Below are 17,838 nucleotides of genomic sequence, written 5' to 3'. Positions count from 1 at the left end.
GCGTCCTGATTCTGTGAAACGACTCTTGACTGCCTGTTTGAACGGAGTGTCGTTTCCTACGTCTGTCATGACCTTCATCCCTGCACGTAGTGCTTCTCTTCCGACCGCGCGAGCACCACTGGACAGCAGAGGTAGTATTCGACGAAACAGGCCTCCCAAGAAGCTGCCGATTCCGTGCCCGCGTTGATGCGGTGCTCCTTGGTAAACCGTCTCAATGCCTCCACCGCCGAGCTGATTTTCGTAATGTTGTATATAATGGGCCATGTCGTACCTGGTATGTTTTCCCTCTCTCTTCTGCTGAGCGACTCCTGTGATTCCAGTCAATTACTGAACGCGTCTGAAATGCAGCGTTACCGTCAGTGTCCCGCTCGTGAATGATGGTGGACTACCGAATTGATTCTTATATCGATCTCGATATACAGATAGTACAGTGGCGATAGTGTTTTCATCTCTGATTCGCCGTGTAAGATATTGTCTTGGCCGCATGTTTGAATGACTCGTAACAGCGGGGCGTAAACATCTCGAACGATACGTGGCTCCACCAGATCGCAATAAATAAACATCTGGCAGCCGGGGATCCTTGATGATTTGTTGGTTTCGGATACCTTGCAATCTGACACCTCAACTGCACCTTCCCCAGGAGTATTGTAATGCGTGACACAGGGTATCGTTTCATTTTTCACTGGCGCATACCCCCGGGGGTGTTTAAACGTGAGTGGATAATGAATTTCGGCCAGCCCGACTTCCCAGTCTCCCGTTAGTTGAATCTGACGCGGTAACTGGGTAATGTAACAGCACGTCCGATTCTCCGGAAAAAACTGCATCGAGCTGTTGCTCGGTAAAGTTAGGTAAAACTGATCCCGGGACATTTTCTTTGATGCACGAGTCGAACGGTGAACACTCAACGACTGCGAGACATGCTGCAATAACACGCCATTTTATCATCTCCGTGTTTCCCCCTCCACACGCTGAAGTTCAAGGTCGTAGAACAAGCCGTCGATTACTTCGCCGTTGAGATCTTCCGAGACGTACATTATCGGTGAACGTGCAAGCACTCGTCGGATCTTGAATAATTCTTCGCTCCAGTTTGCCGCGTAGCCTGTTTCAAATGTTCCCTTGGTTTTACTAGTTCGTACAAAATCATTCTTATGGAATCTCGGTTTGCCATTTGGACGCGGAGGATAACGCTTTTCCGTGTGGGCACGTGCTGTAGCAGCATTGCGAAGCGTCACTTCCGACGGCGCCATGCCGATGCTCGAGTGAACTGTATTGTTGTAGGCTTGCACGATTTGTGGCAAAACATCGACGTAGCGTTGCGTCTTTTTATGCGTGAAGTAACGCCACAGGCGTTCTTTGAGTGTACAGTTGAATCGCTCCACGATAGCTGCTTTCACGTCGGGATTACGAGTAACACGATATCGTATTTCATTGTCGCGAAGTATCTTCTGAAAAGCACTCGCGACAAATTCTTTACCTTTGTCCGTTTGCAGTAGGTCGGGTCTGCGCGGCGTAGTGCGTAACACTTGCTCGAAACCTTCAGCAACGGTTGCGGCTGTCTTTCGTTTCAGCGGGACCACCCATGCGTACTTGCTCAATACATCGATGACCACCAGGAGATAGCGAAAACCGTTGTTGCGGCTCTTCATGGAACTCAGGTCAGCCAGGTCAGCTTCCCATCAGAATTGGGCAGCAGAAATTACTTTCGTCATTTCATTACCCGTAAATTACAATTACTGTGAATAACTGCAATATTTAGTAACTAGTTACTATTGCGGGAAATAATTATAAATTTTGATTTACCAATTACAGTTCGTATAAACAATTGTAATTTTATGATTACCAACTACAATTACTCGAAATAATTGTAAATTTTTTGTTGTTAATTAAAATTACTTGAAAAAATTGTAATTTTTTTGCTACTACTTACAATTACTTGGAACAATTGTGATTTTTCTGTTATCCATTACAATTACTGGAAATGATTATGTTTTTTTTTCAAATTTCAGTTGTTTTTCATAATTTATTTAAACAAATTACCTTTGGAAACGTAATGTCGAATTCTCAACATAATTTCAAATTCCGAAAACGTCGGGATATTCATGGAGCTTTCATATTCACATTGACTGGTCAAGCAAATTATTGAAACAAATTAATTTTTCAAAGTAATGTGAAATCCTCGATCAGCTACCCAAAAAACTTTGGTAACCATAGCCCATTCACATATTGACTGTAAAAGACTCGTTCCGATCACACCATTTGAATACTCCAAAAACGGAGTAAATTTATTTGTCTATTTGTTGTTATTTCGCAGGAATAACGTTAGAGAAAAAAAAATTATGCATATTTCAAAAATACAACTATCGAGGACAACAATAAAATATTGAACTTCAATTCCAATTTTTTTGAGCACTTATTGTCATAAAGACAAGAGCGATGTCAACTGTAGAAAATGAACCAAAATATCTGTGCTCCAAAAAAAAACAATTCTTCAAAAGTTTTATAATGTCAATATTTGAATATTTGAAAATCTTTTTTGAGCATAATTTATTTTTTTTGGAGTACAATTTTCAAATAAATATAGAAATTATATTCCATAAGACATCGTTTTCAATAGGTACAATTACGAATATTGAGCCACAAAAATATCAAGTTCTGAAAGTGTGTAGGACTGAAAGTGTGTAGTTTCTACAACATCACATTATTTTTCGAAAACGCTCATCGGAACCGCTTTGTCTCAATATCATACAAAATAAAAATAAACATGCTTTGTTCACGTCAAAAACTGAGGTGAAACAAAGTCCGGTGATGCTTGAGACGCTTGCCCTCCTTTGTCGCGCGTCTCATCACTCTTTACCTATCCCCACCGTAACCTTCTCAACTGGTCGCGAATATTGACGACGAACATTGACAGAGCTTACCGCGGTAGTCTTGCTCGCGGCAAATGCACTTCTCGTCCCAAGTTCATAGCGATCGAAATATATTGGTGTATTGTTATCCCCGATACAGCTCACGAAACAACATTCCGATAAAGTTACATCCGGTGATCGATACTGAATGCATTGTTTCGTTTTTCTGTGTTAATATGAATACCTCAGTTTGACCACCAGTGAGAGAAATTTCAGCGCCATCTCGATTTGTTTCCCATATTTTTTACGGTATATAGATGAATAGACGTTATTGTAACGTGTACTTCTGCAGGTATGTTCTTTCTCTATTATAATATTTTTCATTGTTTGTTTGCAATTATATTTTACCAAGTTTCATATTTATCATACGTATGCTAACAAGCGACATATTTTTTTCCCCGTACTTCGATGCTGGTTGAGTCAGAGATTTCATAGATAGTACAAATGTTATTTTGTCAATATTCTCAATTATTCCATTACTTTCTCAGACGTTATGGACTGTGAAGATTCGGGAGAAAATGAAGTATCATCTTCGCAAGGAAGAATTACTAACCAAGATCACAGTAATGATCGTATCGATCGTTCCATTGAACATGAGGATGCAGATAATGACCATAACGATGACACACAAGCAATCGAGTTAAAACGTCAATGCCAGCGACATCCTTAATTGGATGGAAAGTTTTTCGTTGTGATACCGGAAGAATCAAGAATAGACGGTACCATTTTAGCCAAATGTCAGTTGTGTAAAAGTGATAAGAAAATACGGGGCACGCTGAAGGTCTTGTCGAATTATACAACTCATTTGAAAGTATGTAATCATAGTATTTAGTATTTATCAATCGTCAAAAAATCCGTTCAGAGTAGTTAAAATAGTATCAATATTTCGTGAATCATAAAATACATCGAAGAGAATTGAAAAAAATCTCGTAGAATATATAAGGGTCTTCACTATTGGTTTTTTCATTATTTTGATTCATTAATTGTAATATCGTATAGTAATGGATGAAATAGTAATAAACGAATTGACGAGTTTAATTATTTTAATAATATAATAATCTCAATAGATATTTCGAATTTTATAAATTTCGTTATTATTCAAATATTTTTCATTATTTGTGTTACAGCGAGCTCATGACGATAAGTACGCGGGATATAAAACGTGCTGTAGCGAAAAGCGGGCGAAGCTTGCTGAAGAAGAGCCAAGCAAGCGTTCAGCTTGTAAATTTTCACAGGCAAAGTTCGAAGAAAATGTAACGAACTATGTTCTCGAAATATGGCGCCATTGAGAACAGTAGACATGGCATCATTTCGAAAAATATTCGATGATAATGTAACAAATAAACCATTGAAATTTAACACAATATTTTTTCCATAATTTTTGGAATAAGTTAGACATGCAGCACTTTTGTTATTATTTCAGATTTCGCTATTTAAAAAAATGGTGAACCTTTGAAGCATCTTTCAAGACGTTCTCTCAGTAGAAAAATCGTGGAAAATTTTGATAATCGAATGACACAAATTAAAAGACATATTGACGAGAGAGCAACCGTGGTCTGCACAACTGCAGATGTGTGGAGTAATAATTGTCGGCGGTTCATGGGTGTTACAGTACACTGGGTGGGTACGTAAGATAAGATTTACTTAGAGATTTACTATTCTCAAGCGTAAAAAATCATGACGAAGAATGAGAAATGAGGAGAAATCATGACGATTCCCAAAGAATGCTTCGATTTTTCGCGCTCCAGAGAGATCTAATCTTGAAACACATTGAAAAAAAAAAAATCGTGTTCATGAATGAGGTTTAAACTAAATCATTTGTACTCATCACAATGAAAAAAAAAAAAAACAGAAATAAATAAATAATCCCAAGTATTTCAGGCAAAGGTGCAATATTTAAACGATATGATTTTGAATTACAGATTGATCAAGGAAATTTACAGAGAAAGTCAGCTGCAATAGCCTGTCGACGTTTTTCGGGCACACATTCCTACGATCGCATAGCTGCTTTGTTGACAGAAATTCATTCGACTTTCAAATTGAATCCGGAAAAAGTAGTGGCGGTGGTGACGGATAATGGATCAAACTTCATTAAAGCTTTCAGGGTGTTCGGCGTGAATATGCCGGACGATTTTTTTTACGGTAAAGAATACTTACACCTAAAACTATTTTCAAAAATTGTATACCACAAGTTTATCACAAACGAAATCGAATGTTAACAATCGCTCAATATAGCGGGTCTCACATCTGGAAATGCGGGTGGCAGTACGAATGAAGATGAAAATTCGGCATCTGATTTGGAGTACACAACGATTGCGGAAGATACAGCAGCATACGAAAATATGCCTGATGACGATTCCCAGAATTTCGAGTTGCCTAAGCATTTTCGCTGCGCGAGTCACACGCTCAATTTGACAGCAACGCAAGATGCACTGAAAGGCATCAAATGTAGCGAACAGTTATCTGCATCTCACAGTGAAGTGATGGATAGATGCACAGAGCTATGGCGAATCACGCGTTCCCCAAAAAACTACGAGATTCTGAAAGAAGCACTGGAAGTTGCATTACTGAGGCCTGTTGTGGTACGATGGAATTCTTTGTACGATTCTTTTTTACAATCAATCGCGCTCAAAGATAAACTTCCAGATGCTAGCACGATGATAGGTATACGCATAATATCCATTGAGAGACAGCGATTTCAAATACATAGAAAACTATGTAGAATGTCTTCGTCCAATAGCAGAAGCTATAGACAAATTGCAGGGCGAAGAATTTGGCTACTACGGATATGTTTTGCCAACTCTGATTACAACGACAAGGAAATTGAAGATCCTAACGGAAAAACCCCAAATGCACTAGTGCTTGCCTGTCATACAAGCTCTAATCGTCGGTTTGGAGACTAGATTTTCGAACTTCTTTCGAATCGAAAAAGAAGGCGAGTACGCTACTATAACTTCTATAAGTCACCCACGGTTCAAGGCTCATTGGTTAGGTTTTTTTGCAAACAATATTCAAGAAAAGATCCGTACCGTCGTGATTAACGCGGCTCAACGTGAGCTTGAAGCTGACGTTATTTCGCTTCATCCGGAAGTTGAGGAACATTCCGACTTTTTCGATTTCGGGCCAACGAGTGTTACGTTCGGGAGATCCAGCGTGGTATTTCGTAACGAAGATCCAGAGGTACAAATTATTCAGTTTACTAAGGAGCGTTCTACAGATTTGGTATTATTGGATAGCTATCCGCTGGTAAAGAAAGTGTTCATTCGGTACAACACTCCGCTGCCATCTTCTGCTCCAGTCGAACGTTTATTTAGTTTTGCGACCATGATGGATCTCCCTAAATACAACCGACTCTCTGATATTAATTTCAAACGACGAGTACTGTCGGTAGCAAACAAACAAATATTTTAGCTGTATTGAGAAAACTATAATAACCAGACGATTATCTTACTACATATAACCATATGTTTTTTGTGTGTTTCAAGTATTATTATAATACATATCTATTATTATATTAAACGTGACTCAATTTTTTTCCCTTCCTCAACTCAATCCTCGAGGCTTCGATTTTACGAAAAAAAACGCGATATTGATTTCGATGCTGGAATTCTCTCAAGCAAAAAAAAATTCGATTGGACCACATCATGTGGTTTACAATTACTCAAAAGAATTTTAATAATGTCTGATTTAATTACAATCACTGAAGATAATTGAAATGATTTCTGATTAAATTCCAATCACCGAAAGTAATTTTGATAAACTTTGATTATAATCAAATTACGCAATGTAGTTTAAATGAAATCCAATTCAATTACAATTACTGGAAATAATTTCGATGGACTCTGAGTCAATTACAATTATCAAAAGTAATTTCGCTGAACTCCGATTCAATTATTATTACTGAAAATAATTTTAATGGAATTCGATGTCATTAAAAATTATCCTTAGTGATTTGTAATTGTTAATTTTTTATTACAATTTTGCCCAGCACTGCTTCCCATACGTCGTCCATGTTGGAAACGTTGTACCTTGCTCTCGGAAATTTCCTGTGCACGGGCTTGTGTAAGGTGTAGGCATCCTGAGCTGCCAGCCATTTTCTCACCGAATCGCGAGAGTTGTTTTCGCGTGCAACATCTTCCAGAATTCGTGCTCCCGCGTAACCGGCAGTATGCGAGGGATTGTAATACGTTTCTTCAAGAAGAGTCGTCATTTTTCTTCAGCCGAAGTGTTTTCCAACCGGATTTTGCTCCGGTGGCGCGTTTGCGTAGAGCGTATCCTGCGTCGTGAGAACGGCTGGTTACGGGTGTAACGTTTGCGGAGCTTCGTCGCTTCGTCGGGGAACTACTGGTGTGTGTCAATAGTTGTTGCGATGTTACCGTCGGTAGACCCGGAGCGTCGAATGTGCGTATGTCTTTCCAAAGCGTATCGTTCCCCACGTATTCTCGGGGTACGTTGATCGTCTGAAGAAACCGTGCAAACTGACCAGCCCCTGTAGGGATAAAAGTCTTCCTAGATCGCATGGCATGATTGACCAGGTCGACGATGTTTGCCCCGGGAACTGTAACGCCGTCTAACGAGACGGTTCCTGCGGCATCCCAAGAAAATCGTTCCGGTACGCTGCCAAGTTCGCGCATCAGCATTTCGGCCTTTGCACGATACTTCCTTGGTACCGCTGACGCGACTTTCTTTGCGCGCGCTTGAACGTTGCCAGGACTCGCAGCTACGGTGGGAGATATCATTGATTCATCGGCTGTGTTTCCGTCTTCTTCCTCCTCCTCCTCTTCCTCCTTCTCCTTTTCCTCGAGAACGTCTAATTTCATGGGTTTGCGTGCGTCGTTTGCAAAAAACAAATATCGTTGAAGTACCTGCTGATAGAGTTTCCATTTTTCTGCGTCATCTTTTGACGGTTTGTTCAAGATGTCCTTCATCTCGTTGTCGAGTCTTGAAGCGGGATCGGTGCGTGTGGTAGTTGTATTTCCAGGTGAAAGCGTAGTGGCTATACCCTCGCTGACGCGTTGTTGAAATCTCACCATACTCTCCATAGGAGTTAAAACCATCTTCTTTGTACGTTCCATTTTGCTACTTGGAGAAGAGGCTGGAAGCTCAAGTCCCGAGTAACGGAGCGAGCAAGAGGGTGAGAAATCCGTTCCCACGTTGAACAAGAAAACGTTTTTTGTACTTCCAGGTACCCCGGTTGCTGGCCAACCGCCGTAATGTCTGTTTATGACGTGCCTGACGATTTTTCTGAATTCTGGACAGTGCTACGTTACCCTCCAAGGTGTTCAATGCACACTCATAAATGGTCTTTACCAGCGAATTGTCGGCCGTGCGTAGCAATGCCGATCTCTGCGACGGGTTCAATTTCTGCAGAGCGTGCAGCGCTACTGCGTTTGCTTTGGTGAAATCGGCACGAGCTCTGCGACCGGACGCGGTACGGCGTATTTGAGGCATCACAGCTGAACGACTGGAACCCGGTGCGCATTGGTGACCTTTATATCCTTTCGCGAAACGTAGACATAGTGATTATCGTCCGAAGGGAAGATGTTTGATCGGAAACGGCAATTCTCCGGAGTGGATTGCTTCAGGTCGAAAAGCAGATATCCGTGTGGCGCTGCGGTAGCGTCGTGATAGGCCTCTTGAAGAAACCTCGGATCTTCGGGATACACCCGTCTGGCAAGATGTTGAATTTGGGCACGATCCCGTGGATTTTTGAGGAAGACTATGTAGTTTGCGTTGAGGGAAATATCTCGTTGACCGTTGCCCTTGTGAAAGAGATTTTGTGTTATGTAGAAAACGCTGAGGTTCTTATGATGACAGACCTTGGTAAAAAGATCAACGACGACATTGTTTGAAGCCTCTCGCATCAGATCGTCGATTACCAAAAGTTTCGGTTTTTTGTCACCCTCGTAATCGGCGTGTTGCGGTAACCCCTCGCGGTACTCTATACTCTTCTCCCCGTCGTACAACGGCTGCCATTCGTCAAAGTACCATATCACACGACTAAATCTTGTGTCGCACATTGACGTCCCATGACGCAGAAAATTCTTGACGAAATTTGATTTACCGCATCCTGATGGCTCGGCTACAATGGCCGAAAACGGATGTTTCCAACGTATGTCCGTCATCGAACAAGAAGAAGAAGAAGAAGAATCCAGGGATGATGCGGGATCTATAAAAAATTGAAACAATTAAAAACACGTTCTTTTACTACGCTAGCTTGCTCGCGGCGGCGGCGGCGGCGGCGGCGGCACTCCCTTCGTGCGCTGACCATGAGCTTATTCAAGCGCACGCGGAAGCGTAACCGCGCAGGTACGAGCTCATCGGCGCGGTCACGGTCGAGCTGATTGTGCATGAGGCGCGTACGCTATAAGCTTATTCGTACGCGTGCGCGCAGTGATATCAGCTTGAAAACAGCGCGCCCCGCCGCGGTTTACGAGATGAATTTTTACGAGCAATGCGAGATTTTTTCACAATTTTTCATGCGTAGGGTTTGAGCGTGGTACTAACCTTTATACAGTTTGGTGGGACACATACAAGAGAGCTTCTGATGGGTCGGCCTGGCGTCTCGCCGGTTGAAATAACAGACGGTTGGGGTAAGAATCCCTTCGGTGTCCTCTGTCTGTCCGTCTATTTGTTTGTCTGTCTATCTATCTGTCGCTCAAACGCGCGCGTGGCTTACGGTCCGGGTGTCTGTACTACCGCAGGGTGAGAAGACGGAAGCTGTGGTGTGCAACTGCTCGGAGTCCGGGATCTTCGTCATCATCCAGTGCGATAACCGTAGGGCAGCGTATCGAAACTCGTGACGCAACAACGCCTTTTCACGTACACCGGTTCACATGTTTTGTGCTCGGAGCGCGTCACGACTGCGTGCAGTTCCGTTCGACGAATGGCGCGATACTCCAAGGGAATGGGTGCAGTGGCTTCTACTACCATCCGCTTGATGGCCTCGAAATTGATTTTCGAGCTCGTTGTGTGATTCAGTAATATGCCTTTCGCCTTGCAAATTTCCACCTCTTCAAGATTCGGACGTTTAATGATGAAAGCATAGAATTTTGGCCCTTCCGAGACAAAAGCGCGTATAAAACTCCCACGGCCGTAAGACGCCAACTCGTCCGTCAGGTCGCCAAGAAAGTTGCCCGTGGGAGGTTCATTACTCGTTTGGCCTTCGGAGGTTTCGGGTATAAAGTACTGAATCGGTGTCGTAATGGAGCACGCGCCGATCGAGCTTCTCAAGGAACGAGGAGAGCTTCAGCCGAGCCTGGGCAGTGGTGTACGAGGCAATCACGACATTTGCCAGCGCTGACAGTTCAACGCTGTGTTGCGCGTGTGACCAACGTACGTACAACACTTCGTCGTTCACGGGCAGCAAATCGGACACCTTGAATTCAGGGTTGGTCAAAATCTCGAGCAGCTGCTGACGCGTCTTTATAACCTCTGTTCTTACCAGATTCTTGCGTTGCCCGAACTTGCCCCTAAACGAATTTAAGCATAATTTGGAAACTGATCGCATACCGGGATTCTTAGCAATACGGTCGTGATCTAGCCGTATACCCTCGACCCGCTCGTACTCATCAAGGTAGCGCATTCGAGCCGGCTCGTCCTCGCATTCAGCAGGCCAGCCGCTTGCCTCTTGCTTAATCTTGAGGAATGTCGATATAGCCGGCGAAATGCCCACCTTGACGAGTAGTCCGGTCAAACGATGTCACCGTATAAGACCAGATCTCGCGTATGCTCCTGATCTTGTATCCCATTTCCACGGCTTTTTTTAATTCGATCGACACCCACGTGCCCTCGAATTTTCGCGCAGCCTCGTAATCATGTCTACACTAGTCCTGGTTCAAACTCTGACAACATGAGCGGCACAAGGCAAACATGAGTTTGCCATGCATGCGCACCGGCAAAACAGGGTGATAAAGATTGCGAAGCGGTAAAACTTGGCATTTGATGAGCCCCTCAACTCGCGTGATGTCGCAACCGCTTGACCCTGTCAAGAGCTTACACTCCTCTCCAACGTAGACCGTCGGGTGGCCAACAGGGAACCTTCCATTCTCACAGATGAACGGATACAACGAGCAAACATCGACGTATCGTATTTCCTCGTACGCGTTGCCCGTTGCATCTGTTTTCACCTCGTAGTATCGGGAAGCGTTCCCCGTTCGACCGCCGTAGAACGCATCACGCGGATTGAGTGCTTCGCTCGTGGCAGTGCCAGCGATCAGCGGGTGTGTTGCCACGTACTCCCTCATCTCCGCGTTCTCCCTCAAGCTCCGATCAACCTCGCATTCCCACTGTTTCGTTACGTGGTAACCCAATTCGCGCATACGGCTGATCTTTGCACGAGTTTCCTCGTAACGCCTATCCAACGTCTCGCCGTTGACGCTACGCCTATCGCGGTTGATTCGTCAACATTCACGACAGCCGTGCCAGAAACAACCGTGAAACTCGTAGACGTATCGCGTACCGTCGCCCGCGACATGGTATCCGTCCACCTTGCGACCCGTCTCCGGAATCCGAAACTCACGTCCGTTTCCCGCATGCCTGATGTCAATACCCAGCTCGCGCTCTTTCACGACCAACCACTCTAGAGCCTTACGAGACTGGGCATCGGGAAGACGATAGCCGCCTGGTGGCAGGATACCTATTCGCTCCGGTTGTAAAAAATTTTTACGGAACAGCACCGAACAAGTCGAGGCAATTGTCGTGCTCTCGGTAAAGGGACACACTCTGCCGCACTCCAGAAATATGTCCCTGAATGCTACGCACGCACGTCGCAGAATATCCACGTCCGACCGACAGTACGACAACAATTCCGCGTGAAAGTCGAACAGATGGTCGTTCGCTACAGCCTCGTTGTACCATGAGTGAAACTCTGCTCGCGCATCGCTACTCATGGTATCCGGAGAGTAAAACTTCGCTGCGGGGAGCGGTCCCACGTAACCCACGTTTTCAGGGGTATTGAAAAGCTGGGGGAATACACCTTTCGCGGAAATAGTCGGTAGTCCAAAAGCCTTCGGTAGCGCCGATAATGCCATAGGCATATATGCTAAGGAATCCAGAAATCGGGTGTGACCCGTTTCGAGCATAATGATCTTACTGCCGCTTAGGATGACCTGCGGCGGGTTTGCATCCCGCTCAACCATATGCCGCAGTATGAGTTGCGCGTCAAAACCTTTTGCATTGTGCGCAATGCATACGATGCGGGCAAAGTCCTGAACGGGCCGAGTAGCAAAGTCTACCAACTCCTTCACCGGTTCCCTCCTGAAAACGAACTCACGTACGAGCCCGCAAGCGAAACAGCCGTTCGATACATCGGGATCGTGGATACATTGCGTACACACTTGTTGCGCTACGCACAAGTTCGGCACATGTATGTTTGTCGTCGCGTCACCGTCTACCGTCTCGCATTGCTGCGTTTCGAAATCATAAGAAATGAAGATGTAACGTTTCGGTCTTGTCGCGTCTTTCAGCGGCGTCATGAAGCAGTAGTGATTGTACGGTCTGTTGCAGCGGCACGTGACGCAAAAACGAGTTTCACAAATGTGTGCCCTCCGCGAAAGATTTACGAATCGCTCGCAATTCCGGCATATACGCAGCGTTGCACAAACGGAGCGACGCGGACTGAAGGAGCCGATCCTGCGGTGGTACTCCAGACAACCGTTACCGCGGAACACGCGTCTGCAATCGGGACACTCGATTTCGCGAGACTCGCTGTTGCACGGTGGCGATGCGAGGCACTGTGGGCACTTTACGGAACATCGGTGTTCGTACCCGTTGTTAAATTTTCTATTGCAGGGTTGACAGAAAAAGGCCCCTGCTGCCGCCGCGGTTAAATTTACAATTGGGCAATAATGCTGTTCTTCGGGATTATACAGCAGATTCAATCGGTGCCTGACATCGCCTGTTCCGTTCGCTCTCACCACGGCAGTACCGTCGTAAAATGCCGCTTCGCCGGTACCTAGCCACCCCAACTCGTACACTGTGATGAGGAATCCCTCGCGTGCCAGATAGTTCTGGAACTGTGCGATTTCATGCACTGTGCACCCCGTTGGAGGAATCTCGACACCGGCGTTCGCAACAAGATTACGCGCTTCTGCACGCTGGAAACTGGACCTAGCGAATCTCACCATCTCGTAATGCTCGTGCAGAGCGCCACTGCGGTTCGGGCCTCTCTCGGCGTGAGCCTTGGCTACAACGAGGGCACGAGGTAAACACAACCCGTCACTGTTGACAATCTGCACGACGGATTTTTTAAGCACCCCCGCGTGCGTGATCGGCTTCGGCTTTCCGCGACCCTCCGGTACTCCAACACTGTGTACCGTCACGGTGAAGACGCTGTCGACGCCAAACTCTGATGCGCTCCGGGCTACGCTGAAAACTAACTTCCAGAGGTCACTGTACCGCGAATCCCTCACCGGCCGGAACGATAACCACGCAGGACCATGATTAAAACTCTCCGCGCTAAACGTGAAACCTATGTAGTCGCTACTCCGACACGTTGCTACGGCATACGCATGCAGATCTCTGAACGCGTTCTCCAGCCGCTTCACTAGATTAACACCCGATTCAGGGGCCGCAATCTTCATTCGCAACTCACGCCCTGTGACCGCGAATTTACGAATGAATTTCGTTGATTCACCGATAACCGTGAAACGGTTACCCAGTGAATCAGCCCCGTCATCGGATGCCTGACTTGACTCCTTCTCGCTCGCAGCTTCACTCTCCAGCTCCGATTCTCTGCCCATGTTTCCAGAGTATGCACCCTCTGTCTCGTCGTCGTCAGCATCGTCGTCGAATTCAAACGTCACGTCGGAAGCTGTCTGTGTCTCGTCATCGTCATCGGCATCGTCATCGTCTGACTCTAATGTCACGTCAGAATCGTAACTGGGAGCCCTCCGGGCCCTACCCCCGCCGATCTGTATGCCCGAGGTACTGGCGCCCTCGTTCACGCGAAACGGTTCAACAGTTTGCACAAGGCCCCCTGTTGTACATATAAAACAAAAATAAGACTAAACTCCATGGTAAAGCGTCGTCAATCCGCAAGTATAGTTGAATTTCGCGGTTTTACTAGAAACGCACACCCCAGAGTACCCGCGTGATTAGTTCCCCTAAAAAATATCCTCGTCCATCGCCGGCGGTGTATATCTCATCTGAGTGAATATTTCACTCTCGGGCGTCTGCGGCCACGAGAATATTATCGCCTCATCCATTGGGGATATAGAATAATTGTCTCCTTCTTCTTCTGCTACCGCCGGCTCATGAGCATCGACCGTATCTAATTACCCGCCCCACCAGAGAAGAAATTGCTCGTGAGTTCATATCAGAATACCTGGTCTGCATTTTTGTTTTTAAACTTTTCCTATATACCTTGAATTTCCAACACCCCTGACGGACCTGGACGTGACAACACTAAGGTCGACTCCTGTGATGAATCGATTTCTGCAACGGACACAATGACCTTCAGTACACGGGTGGAAGAAGATTTCTAGAACTCTTGGAACACCGCTCACGCACAACGTATTTACACACGGGTACTCCATGATATACTGCATATCGTACAGACAAATCATCTGGACTTACCGTCACGAGCTCCGACAGAAATCCGCTCCTCGGCGGTCCCATCGTTCACCATCGTCTCATTCACCCCTGTCTGTTCCGCAAGCGCCAACTCCTCGCAGGCAACACAGCCCTCGAGAAGAGCTGCATCGTTCGCGCTGGTATCATCCATCATGAATTCTAACACAAGGAAATTTTAATATACCATTCGCGCACAACGTATTTATACGCGACAACTCCCTGCCACGGCACAGCGTACGGACAATCATCCGGACTTACCGTCACGAGCGGAAGAAACCAGCTCCTCGGCGGGCCTCCCCAGCGCTACTCCTTGCGACGCAATCGCCTCATCGGCGACGTCGACGACGATATCGCAAAGAGCCGCCTCATTCTCCACGGAGTCCTCCAGCATCGCGCGGAATTCTGACGGTTGGAAAACTTGATCTAAATTTTTTCATATTACATATTTTCTTTTATCTTTTTACCCCATTCTGAAGATCCGGTAATTCAAACTCCACACAAACGTACACTGCGCACAACACAAATAACAACTTACCGGTTCGCTCGTTGTACTCAGCCATCAGCGCCCGAACAACGGCGAAGCGGGTGGCACCCCGCTGGCGAATCACACTCGTAGCTGCACTAAGGCACTCGTAACCCCGTAACGCACCGGTGCTGTGGAGGTGCACCAGGGCCCGTGCCCCGCAAAGCGCCAGAAACTGTCGCAAATGCCGAAGCAATTCCGCATGTGATATGCGGAACAACAACTCCCGACGGAAAACAGGGCACACACGCACAAGACTCGCGTTAGCCCTCCTAGCCTGGCTAGCTGCCTTCACCACGGCGTAACGAAGATCGTTAATCGATTGCATTATTTTAAAAATATGGCAATAATTGAAACAGAATCGTTGTTTTCAGCAACACCGCGATTTTCTAACTGAGAAGATCTCCGGGCCCACAACTATTTACAAGTTTAGCAGATTGGGTTTTGCTTAGGCCGAATGCTATTACAATACGTTACCACGCCGCTTCTTGAGCTAAGTATACGAAATTTTACTATGGTCCGCTAGCGTAAACCTTCCGCGGCGGTTCGCGGTGAGACACCCGCAGCCTGGCTGAAAATAAACCAAAGCCACCCGGACCCAACGCGGAGGCTGCCTGCTACATATGGCAAAACATATCTATTGACAGCGATAATCATGGTTTTCTCATAATTAAACAAAGTTGTACAGCTGACGTCATTTATCCTGTTGAAAACTTGCATACCCTAAAGCCTACTTTGATTAACGGGCGAACGGATATTCGTCGAGACACATGAAATTTAGAGATAAAATAGAAAACGATCCGATGGATTCACTCGCAATTCCTACCTCAAATCGTGGAGCTGATTCGGTGGTTGGTGACGGTTGGAAACAAGTCTACTTGAGAATAATGTTAATAGTCTTCTCATGCGACGTCTATGTATACCGCCATCGATAAACTGCAACTGTTTGTACCACCCTCAGAATAGGAAACGAGTTATAAACCTAATGCATACTGGACCTATGGAGATTGTACACTCATCTTGCGACATCAAAATGATACAGCCGATGAGACCCCCTTTTGTATTCCTTCGTCCACTGAGGTATAACAATCAACATACCGTAAGAGTGTACGTTGGAAAAGCGGGGACCAGCCTACCGTCCGACGCAAGGCCCAAACATTACAAGTATAACACGGTCCATGCTGTATACACCAACAGCTCTTCCCATCATCTTTCTTCTGTTACAATGATTACGTATACGTCCCTCGATAGACTGCAACTGTTTGCACCACCCTAGGGAACGGAAACTAGATAGAAACCTAATGCAGACCTACGGAGCTTGTAGACTCATCTTGCGAATACGAAATGATACACCCGGTGAGGCCCCTTCTTCGTATTCCCGCGACGACCACTAAGGCACAACAAACAACATATCCTAAGGCTGTACGTTGGAAAAGCGGGGACCAGGCTACCGTCCGACGCAAGGCCCAAACATTACGGGTATAATACGGTTCATGCTGTACACACCCACAACTCTTCTCATCATCTTTCTTCTGTTACAATGATTACGTATACGTCCCTTGATAGACTGAATCTGTTTGCACCAGCCTCAGAAACGGAAACGAGATATAAACCTAATGCAGACCTACGGAGATTGTAGACTCATCTTGCGACAACGAAATGATACACCCAGTGAGGCTCCCTTGTATTTCCTCGTCGACCACTAAGACATAACAAACAGCATATCCTAAGGCTGTACGTTGGAAAAGCGGGGACCAGGCTACCGTCCGGCGCAAGGCCCAAACATTACGGGTATAATACGGTCCATGCTGTACACACCCACAACTCTTCTCATTATCTTTCTTCTGTGACAATGATTACATATACATCCCTTGATAGACTGAATCTGTTTGCACCAGCCTCAGAAACGGAAACGAGATATAAACCTAATGCAGACCTACGGAGATTGTAGACTCATCTTGCGACAACGAAATGATACACCCGGTGAGGCCCCTTTGTATTTCCTCGTCGACCACTAAGCCATAACAAACAACATACCCTAAGGCTGTACGTCGGAAAAGCGCGGGCCAGTCTACGAGCCGTCACAAGTCCCAAACATTACGTGTATAACATGAACCATGCTGTCTACACCCGTAACCCTTCCCATTATTTTCTTCTCTTGCAATATCTACGTATACATACCTCGATAGACTGCAACTGTTCGCACCGACCATAGCACCGAATTCGAGCTGTAAACCTAATGCAAGTTTGATACAGGCCTATCGAGATCGTTGGGTTTTCTGGCGACATATTTACATCCGTCTTACTCCCCATCGTGGAAACGAAATATAATCAACGGCGTAAGCTTGATATAGTCTGGTAAGGAACGCCTGAATCATACGAGGCATTAGAATTTCGTTAATTCTTTTTAGTGACGCTGCAAACGCCGTTTTGTAGAGTGGGGGTTACACCCTCCATATTCAAGTGAGATACAAAAGAGCGTCAGTCTTGCGACAACTACGGAAGAATCCTCACGTGAACTATGGCTACATCCAAATCTTCTGCACCAATGGGCAACGTGAATAAAATGTATAAAACATTGACGAAGGCTTTGAAAAAGACTGAGAAAAATCTGCTATTGTCGACAACGTATAGTCTAAATAATTCTTTTACAAAGAAAATAGTCATCGGTCTCGGTCTACGGCTCGACGATCAGTTTGAACCGGTCATCAAACTCGTCAACAACTCCTCCGGAGGCGTGCGTCTGACACCAGCGGCCTGGTCGAGACTCGCAGATGAGTTGGACAATATCTCCGAATACCTTGACATAGAAGGATACACCGATGCCCAATGGTA

At 45.6% G+C, this 17,838-nt stretch overlaps 2 protein-coding genes across 2 annotated transcripts; one reads left to right on the top strand and one right to left on the bottom strand.

Moving 5' to 3' along the window:
- Positions 1 to 941: 941 nt before the first annotated feature.
- Positions 942 to 1,646, bottom strand: LOC124297735 (uncharacterized). Its single transcript, XM_046749046.1, has one exon. It carries the CDS (start codon positions 1,644 to 1,646, stop codon positions 942 to 944), a length of 705 nt encoding a protein of 234 aa, XP_046605002.1.
- A 2,722-nt stretch (positions 1,647 to 4,368) lies between these two features.
- LOC124297731 (uncharacterized) lies at positions 4,369 to 5,765 on the top strand. The gene is made up of 4 exons (XM_046749042.1): positions 4,369 to 4,526; positions 4,829 to 5,048; positions 5,142 to 5,570; positions 5,647 to 5,765. Exons 1-4 carry the CDS (start codon positions 4,419 to 4,421, stop codon positions 5,763 to 5,765), a joined length of 876 nt encoding a protein of 291 aa, XP_046604998.1. The 5' UTR covers positions 4,369 to 4,418.
- Positions 5,766 to 17,838: the final 12,073 nt, after the last annotated feature.

The sequence above is a fragment of the Neodiprion virginianus genome, chromosome 2 (assembly GCF_021901495.1).
Source record: "Neodiprion virginianus isolate iyNeoVirg1 chromosome 2, iyNeoVirg1.1, whole genome shotgun sequence".
Lineage (NCBI taxonomy): Eukaryota > Metazoa > Arthropoda > Insecta > Hymenoptera > Diprionidae > Neodiprion > Neodiprion virginianus.
The sequence above is the reverse complement of the archived record's forward strand: the minus strand, read 5'-3'. Positions and strand labels throughout refer to the sequence as shown.